General features: G+C 45.1%; 1 protein-coding gene across 3 annotated transcripts in view; it reads left to right on the top strand.

Moving 5' to 3' along the window:
* Positions 1–3,882: 3,882 nt before the first annotated feature.
* The window catches only part of IDE (insulin degrading enzyme), a 111,056-nt gene continuing 105,912 nt past the window's right edge, over positions 3,883–9,026 (top strand). For all 3 annotated transcript variants that reach the window (XM_044916107.1, XM_021700127.1, XM_021700126.1), the window contains exon 1: positions 3,883–4,029. In XM_044916107.1, coding sequence (XP_044772042.1) covers positions 3,932–4,029 — 98 coding nt within the window. In that variant the 5' untranslated portion in view covers positions 3,883–3,931. The remainder of the gene's footprint in view (positions 4,030–9,026) is intronic.

Here is a 9,026-nt window from a genome sequence, read left to right as displayed (position 1 = left end):
CAGTCGCTTAACCAACTGAGCCACCCAGGCACCCTTTCTTTTTTTTTTTTAGATTTTATTTATTTATTTGACAGAGACAGAGATAGCAAGAGCAGGAACACAAGCAGGGGGAATGGGCAAGGGGGAAGCAGGCTTCCCGCTGAGCAGGGAGCCCAATGTGGGACTCGATCCCAGGACGCTGGGATCATGAGCTGAGCCGAAGGCAGACGCTTAACGACTGAGCCACCCAGGCACCCCATAAATCTTTTTTCTTAAGTAGACTCCATGCCCAATGTGGGGCTTGAACTCATGACCCTGAGATTAAGAGCCACATGCTCAACCGACTGAGCCAGCCAGCCACCCCACAAAGCTTTTTATCATAGAAAATTTCAAACATACACAAAATCAAAGAGAATGGTACAATACCCTCCCCACCCCAGCATTCATTATCCAGCTTCAATAATCATCAGTTCAGGGGCGCCTGGGTGGCTCGCCGTTAAGTGTCTGCCTTCGGCTCAGGTCATGATCCCAGGGTCCTGGGATCGGGGCTCTCTGCCAGGCGGGACAAAAAACCTCTCCCACTCCCCCTGATTGTGTTCCCTCTCTCGCTATGTCTCTCTCTGTCAAATAAATAAATAAAATCTTAAAAAAAAATCATCAGTTCATGGCCAATAATATTGTTTTATCTGTATTTTCCCCTTCTCCCTCATCCGCCACTGAATTTTCTGAATTGAATCCCAGGCATTGAATTATTTCAGTATATATCTCAAAGAACCCTAAAAAGAAAAATCCATAGCCATTAACACACCATCAGAAGTAACATGATTATTTAATATCATCAAGTATCTACTCACTATTCTTACTTTTCTGATTATCTCATAAATGCTTCTTTTTCATAATAGGTCTACTCAAATTAAGATTCAAATAAAAACCAAACATATCATTTTGATTAATGTATTTTTTGTTTTCCATTTTTTAAATTTTTTAAATTTTATTTTAAGTAGGCTCCACGCCCAATGTAGGGCTTGAACTTGCGACCCCTGAGATCCCGAGTCACGTGCTCTACCGACTGCGCCAGCCAGATGCCCGTTTTGCATTTTTAAATATTATCTTTTGAAGGTGTTACTGAAGTGCTCCAAACAGAAAAGTAAATAAATCATAAGTGTACAGCTCAATTTATTTTCAAAAACTCAATATAACCACTTAAAACATAACCAGAAGCCCCCTTTATTCTCCCTAACCACTAATCTGACTTTTAATACTATGCTGCAGATTAGTTTTGCCTGATTTTCAACTTTATATAAATGGGACTTATATAGTAAATACTCTTTTGGGTCTGGCTTTTTTCATCATGTTTGTGAGAATCATCCATATTTTTAAGTGTAGTTTTTGTTCATTTTCATTGCTGTACAGTATTCCATTGTGTGAATATTCCCCAATTTATTTTTCCTGTGCACTTTACTGTTGATGGGCTTTGGATTGTTTCCAGTTTGGGACTATTATTGATTGTGCTGCTGTGAACATTCTAGTATATGTATTTTTGTGGATGCATATTTACATTTCTGTTGGCTATATAGCTAGAAGTTGAATTGCTAGGTCATAGCATATGCATATATGCAGCTTTAATAGATATTGCCAAATAGTTTTCCATGGCCTATTTGTCTGCCCTCATGCCATTATCATATTATCTCAATTACTATAGCTTAATAGTAACTTTTAATACTTGGTACTATAACTGTTCCAGATTCTTCTTCCAGACTGGCTTGGGTCTTCCTGCTCTTTGCATTTTCATATGAAAGTTTATGAACAGCTTGTCATAACTTGTCAATTCTAAGTCCCCTTTAATGCATAGGTTTCTCCTTCCTCTCTTATTATGCAATTCAGGTCACTTTTCCTGTAGTGTTCCAAACATTCTAAATTTTGTTGGTTGTATCCTTACGGTGTGATTCAGCATGCCTACATCCTGAATTTCCTATGAATGGTAGTTACATCTAGAGGCTTAATCAGATTCAGCAAACATGCAGTTGATAAGTGTTAATTAACTAAGCACTGGGCTTGCTGCCAGGTGAGATACAAAAATGTCTAAGACATCATTCCTAATCTACTGCTTCTTGCAAGCATGGAAGGTTAAAATTCAAATAAGTAAGTGCCTTTGGAGAGAGGCCAACTACTCTGGTAGCTCAGATCAGAGAGTGGTTACTTCCAATAAGGTATGTGAGGAATGGAAGTGAGGGAAAGTTTTGTAAAGGCAACACTATTTCAGCTGGGCTTGAAAGTTGCTAGAGATCCCACAAGTTAGTATTGTTATAAGCATTAATTTGCTGTGACAGCTGTGTGAATTGCAATTAGTAGAGGGTGGGGGTAGAAGCTGGAAAGGTGGGGTACCGAGTTGAGTGGTGGTCCCCAAAATATGTGTCCATGTCAGAACCCCAGGAAGCTGTGTTACATTATTTGGAAAAAGTATCTTTGCAGATGCAATCAAGTTAAGGATGAGATGAGATAATCCTGGATTATGTGATTGTGCCCTAAATCCAATGACGAATGTCCTTGCAAAAGAGAAGAAAGACACACAGAGGAGAAAGCAATGTGAAGATGGAGGCAGAGATTGGAGTGATGTGGCCATAAGCCAAGGAAACCAGCATCCACAAGAAGCTGGAAGTAGCAAAGAACGGCCTCTGCAGGGAGTACAGTGCTGACAATACCTTGATTTTGGACTTCTGGCCTCCAGACTGTGAGAGAATAAATTTCTATTGTTTTAAGCCACTAAATTTGTGATAATTTGTTAGGGCAGCTACAGGACACTAGTAGAGGTGGATTGAGGCTAGAATGTAATACTGTGGAATTTTACCCTACATTGCACTAGGAGTGCTTCCTCATCTCTGGTACCTCAGTTTCCATCCATCCAACGGTTGCCTTTAGCCGAAACTGTATTTTTTTTTTTTATCCCTGTAGCTCTTTAATGAATCATCCATTTGATTAAGGGAACCTCCTCCTGAATTCTTAATTTGAAGCAATAATGGGATTCAAAGCATTATGACTGCAGCCCTAGGCCCGCCACGACGGAGACTTAAAGGTACTCAAGCTAGGGAGTCACTATCCCTAATTGCACTTTGTCCTAAAGACCCCCGTAAAATGGAAATGTAATCGAAAGTCAGATCCCTAACAACTATTAGGTTGTTCTTGGATGCACAACACCATAAAGCCATCAGGGGAAAAAGTTATAAATAGTGACTAAAGTAAACCGACAATAGAAGTACTATATATATGTGTGTGTGGTGTTGTTTTAATACGGCAGTAGTAGAGAGTAGGAGTTTCTACTCTGGATTTGAAAGTCCACGGAAGCTTTTTTTCGCCGTGGCCAGTCCCATCTCCCCCTTGCTCCGTGAGGGGCTGCTAACTTCCCCCAGGTCCTCGCCTCCCTCTCGTGGCCCCCCTGATCTAACTCCCCCCGGGGCCCACCGCGCTCTAGAGGAAGCCCGCGGGCCGCGCGCCCCCCGCAGAATCTTTCGCCGTGAGGCCGCCTAATCCTCGGACTTCGTTCCTACACCTGCACCGCCCAGAGCGACAGCCAATGGGGGCGCCTCCGCAAACATGGCCCCTTGTGCTCTCACAGTATTCGTGAGACTCTGTCCCCTACATACACTTAGCCAGGTACACCTCGCCGCCCTCCCACGTGCGCCCCGTGTGACCCTGCTGGTAACCCCCAGCCTGGGAAAGCCTGGTTGCTGGGCTCCCGCCGCTCCCCGGCCAGACTCCGTCCCGCTCGCTGGCTCGGGCCTGGGACGCCCGCCTCCCCGATCCTGTCGGGTTCCAGGCAAAACCCGGAGCGCCCGCCACTCAGAGGCTCCCGGGAGGCGGCGCGGCGCGGCGGACTGAGCATGCGCAGTGGGCAGGGCCGGCTCCCGGCGCAAGAAGGAAGCGTTCGCGGTGCTCCCGGCGGCTGTGCTGGGGTATGCGGTACCGGCTAGCGTGGCTGCTGCACTCCGCGCGGCCCAGCACCTTCCGCTCCGTCCTCGGCGCCCGCCTGCTGTCCCCGGAGCGCCTCTGTGGGTAAGCGGAGCGAAGCGCCTGGGCCCTCGGGGCCCGCGGGTCACGGTGGTTTGGAGCTCGGGTTGCAAAGTGGTGATTCAGCACTTAAAGCCGCCGCCGCCGCCCCTCACGCCGCCAGTCCCGCCGGCCTGGGGCCCGGACGCCCGCGCAGAGGCCGCCCCGGGGCCCGGAAGGGCAGCCAGCCGGGCGGGAGCGCGGGGCCTTGCCGGGAGAGGAGGGCGCCCCTCGGGCCGGGGAGGGCGGACGGGGACTGTGACCCGGGGTCACGGGGCGTGTGTCACAAGTGCGGGGGGCGCGGGCGCGGACGGAGTGACCCCGGCCGGCTCCCGGGAGCCTTGCCGTGCCACTCTCCTGGGAGTCTGCTCCTGAGGGGCCGGGAACCTCAGTCCGACTGCCCCTGGTCATGGGGTAAAGGAATCCGAGTCTAGGGAGACCGCTTCTCACCCTCCTCTCAGCCCTGCTTTTTTCCATGGGGACGGAGTTTCCACTACTATATGCAAATGCCTGCGTTGGGAACCGTAAAAGTTTGCGTGCCTGCGCCTGAGTGAGTAGACGAGTGTTGGGTTTCCTGTCCGGGGGGATTCGGGAGCCGAAGGATACCTTGGGATCCGTCAAAGCAGCTCCCTTGTTTTACACCTGAGATAACCGAGGCCCAGAGATATTGTGTGATTTCCCAATCGCAGGGCTTGTGGCAAAAACCAGGATGGGGACGCGGGTTTTTTTGTGTTTTTTTTTTTGCCATCCGGTGGCGTGCTCACTCCACTTTGTCGCTCAGTGTATACTAGAAATACATAGCTTTGTAGCGAACGCTGAATGCCCTTTACTGTGAATAGAGAGGAATTGGAAAAGATGCGCAGTATGGTCTTGCCTTACTTAGATGTATCATTTGAACCCCTCCTCTGGTTTTAATAATATCTAGGACCTAAAAAGTGCAGGGCACTGTGATAGACCCTCTGTGTAAGTATGTGGTCTGCCTTCCAAGGAACTTTGACTTCGTTTGAGCGGATTAAGATGCCAAGAGAGTATAGCCAGCTAAAAAGGATGTGTTTGACTAGGGTCAGAAGATGGGCAGTCTGGTCAGTGCGTGCTTTGGGAGCACAATTTAGGGCAGAGATAGAGGAGGGGGGTCTGGGCTGGCCTTTGAAGGAAAAGCAGAAAGTGGGTGGGAGGGTGAGCAGTGGTGTTTACGTAATCCAGCCTAGGCATGCCGGGTTTGGGGTCGGGGACGGACAGTTAGCAGATTAGTCTAGTTGGAGCCTTAGAGAACTTCAGTGTGGGAAGTAGGAGGAAACCAATTGTGTATTATAAAAGTAGGATAATGCTAGCCTGGGCTTTGAATGTTAGTTGGGCTTTTCCAGTGTGTAGTATTAGGAGCTGTTAAGAGTTTTTGAGGTGGGGAGTGCTCTAATGAAACTGGTAATTTAGGAAATTAGTTTGGTGCTATGCACAGGTTATAAGGGAGTGGAGAGACCTGAAGCAGAGAAATTGGTTGGGACTTAGTCTTTCCTGACTGAACTAGGGTGGTAGTAATAATGGTGCTAAAAAGGCCAAGTGCAAATGAAAAAATCTGTGGAACTTGTTTTCCCTCTTTCCCACTCTATGCAAAATCCACTACAACATGGATAAAGATCCCTGAGTTTAGATAAAGAAGTGGGAGTGGTGAGTATAGGCAGGGTACCTTTGTGGGCCTCCTTCAGGTCAAAATTTTTTTTGTACTTAATTTGTTGCTAATAGGCTGTGCTTAGCTCCATATTGTCTCCAGTGTACAGCATTTGGGATTTTATTTTTTATTTACTTTTTGTTAAAGATTTTATTTTTAATTAATCTCTACACCCATTGTGGGGCTCAAACTCACAGCCTTGATATCAAGAGTCAAATGCTCTACCAACTGAGCCAGCCAGCTGTCCCAAAATTTAGGATTTAAAGAAAGCACCAGTTTTATACAACAAAGAGGTTTGTATGTTCTACCTACAATCCAGTTTTCTCTGTGCTTTTCTCCCATTGCTCCTCACTTTCAGGGCATGGGTTGTTGAACTGCCAGAGCTTCAAGATAAGGTTGTTCTTGAATAAGGAAATTCAGGAGATTCAAAGATAATGAATGAGTTTAACCATCTAGAAAGCTCTACATTAAAAATTAGTGGTTGAGGCTATTAAGGAAAATACAGGTTCAGTCAAAGGGATCAGGGTATAGTTATAGGAAGGAAAGCTACCATCTGAATCTACCCCATATTCAAATCTTAAGGAAGGTAATTCTGTGCAAAGTAGGGAGATGTATTTTTTTTTTTTTAGATTTTATTTATTTATCAGAGAGAGCAAGAGCGAGCAGGGGGAGCTGCAGCAGGAAAAGCAGGCTTCCCACTGAGTAGGGAGCCTGATGTGGGACTTGATCCCAGGACCCGGGGATCATGACCTGAGCCTCAGGCAGACGCTTAACCGACTGAGCCACCCAGGTGCCCCAAAGTAGGGAGATACAGTAACAGAGATGGTTACAGGGCGATTTACTGGGAGAGCTGGGATTTAACCCGTGTCCGTCTGGAGCCAGAGCCTGAGCTCTTAACTGGAATACTGCCTTTGCCAGTGTTGAGGCATTCATTCCTGTTCTAACTTTTTGGGAAATAGATGGTCTTAAAGCATTTGTATAAGATTTATTCATTTAAAAAGCCGAGTCATTTTCCTCTTTTTAGCCATATTGGATAAGTTGGGGCTGTGTGTAATTATCTGAACTGCTGGGGGAACCTAGAAGTAATAGCCCAGTCCCTGGCAACTACTTGGAACACCTGTGCATCCGGCCTCTCACTTTGCAGGCAGCTCTACTTTGCATTTCTCTGTTCTATGGGTGTAGGTAACAGTGGTATGCCAAATGGACTAACTATTAAGATCTAGGCTTTTAAATTACTTTTTTTTTTTTTAATGGTATAAGCACTATGTATGTGTGTATATATGTATGTATGTATGCATGTATGTATGTAAGCAAGCTCTACACCCACCATAGGGCTTGACTACTGACCCTGAGATCAAGAGAGACATGCTCTACTACTGACTGAGCCAGCCATGTGCCCCCAAGCTTTTAAATTACTTTTAACCAGAAAAATATCTTTTAATGGTCTAAAAGGAGAGGATGCCCTTGAGTATCTTTTTTTTTTTTTTTTAAAGATTTTTATTTATTTATTCATGAGAGACAGAGAGAGAGAGAGGCAGAGGGAGAAGCAGGCTCCCAAGGAGCAGAGAGCCCGATTGGGGACTCGATCCCAGGACCCTGGGATCATGACCTGAGCCACCCAGGCGCCCGCCCTTGAGTATCTTTAATTAGCATTAGCCCAAACCCTACACAGTAAAAAATTACATTCTTTCTGCCTTTAAGGTTAGGGTTGGGGATAATCTTACCAGGGAGTAGTGTGGGGACCAGAATTTCAATATATATTTTCATAAGAATTGATTTCCTTTCTGTTTTTCTATTGGTATTTTAGATCTCCTAAAGAGGTACCCAGATAATCAGCCTACCTTCAGCCAGGGTGACAGGGCTAACACACTTTCACAGGGGTAGATCCTCTAGGCATGCTGGGTAGAGGCTTGGGTAGGGCATTCCTACTTGTTTTTTCTTGAGTCCGCTCTCACTCTTCTCTCTTCCTTTAGCCATCATTTGAATATCTGTTTTGTAGTGATCACTCACTGCAGTGTGCTCAGCACTGTGAGGGATGCAAAGAGTCCGTGATAAATTCGTCCTCAAGAAGCTTTCCATCAAATAGTAATTCCACTCCTTAAGATCTTTTACTAAACAGCTCCACTTTTGCATTGTTGCCTCTTTCCATTTATTTTGAAAAGCAGCTCAATATTTTTATTATAGTACTCTCTTCCCTTTTTTTTTTTTTTACGGTTTTATTTATTTATTTGAGAGAGAATGAGAATGAGAGAGACAGAGCATGAGGTGGGGAGGGTGAGGGAGAAGCAGACTCCCCGCGGAGCAGGGAGCCCAATGTGGGACTCGATCCTGGGATTCCAGGATCATGACCTGAGCCGAAGGCAGTAGCCCAACCAACTGAGCCACCCAGGCGCTGTATAGTACTCTTTCTTTTAAAAGTGGGACTTAGAAATTGTTGTAGCATTAAAAGCTATAAAAACTTTTATTCCCCTCAGAGAACTGTATAGTTTCTCTTTGCCTATTAAAAATGTGTAACTGGGGGTGCCTGGGTGGCTCAGTCGGTTAAGCAGTTGCTTTCAGCTCAGGTCATGATCCTGGAGTCCCGGGATCAAGCCCCACATCTGGCTTCCTGCTCAGTGGGGATTCTGCTTCTCCCTCTGACCCTCCCCCCCTTGTGCTCTCTCTCTCTCTCTCTCTCAAATAAATGAATAAAATCTTAAAAAAAAAGTGTAACTTAAAAAAAAAAGGTGGGACCCACAAGCTGCTCTCTGAGGGGAAGGTATCACATTCTGCCTGACATATTTATTGAATGAATTAATGAATGGTCTCTTTTCAAAACCATTTTTCTGTTGACTTCCCTAGTTTTGCAAATATTGGTATTAATCATTTTCTCGGTTTAGCTTCAGAATTGGAGTAATCTTTGCATCTCTTTTTCTCTCACTGTCTGTTCTGAAGACCAAACTCTTGAGTCTTTCATCCTAAAGTTTCTTGGAGTAAAACTTAATCTTCCATTATCCTCCTAGTTTAGGCTATGATTATCTTCCCTGACATCTCACATCTCACATCTCACATCTCACAGCTAAAATATATATATTTTAACTCCAGTATAATTAACATATGTTTTATTAGTTTCAAGTGTACGATATAGTGATTTAACAATTCTATACATTACTCAGTGCTCATCGTTAATAAATGTACTCTTAATCCCTTTCACCTATTTCACCCACTCTCCTCCCTCTTCCCCTCTGGCAACCACCAGTTCTCTATATTTAAGAGTCTGGTTTTGTTTTTTTGGTTTTTTTTTTTTCCAAGATTTTATTCATTTGAGATATAGAGAGAGAGCATGAGCAGGGGGAGA

The sequence above is a fragment of the Neomonachus schauinslandi genome, chromosome 6 (genome assembly GCF_002201575.2).
Source record: "Neomonachus schauinslandi chromosome 6, ASM220157v2, whole genome shotgun sequence".
Classification (NCBI taxonomy): domain Eukaryota; kingdom Metazoa; phylum Chordata; class Mammalia; order Carnivora; family Phocidae; genus Neomonachus; species Neomonachus schauinslandi.
This window is presented reverse-complemented; position numbering and strand designations above follow the sequence as displayed.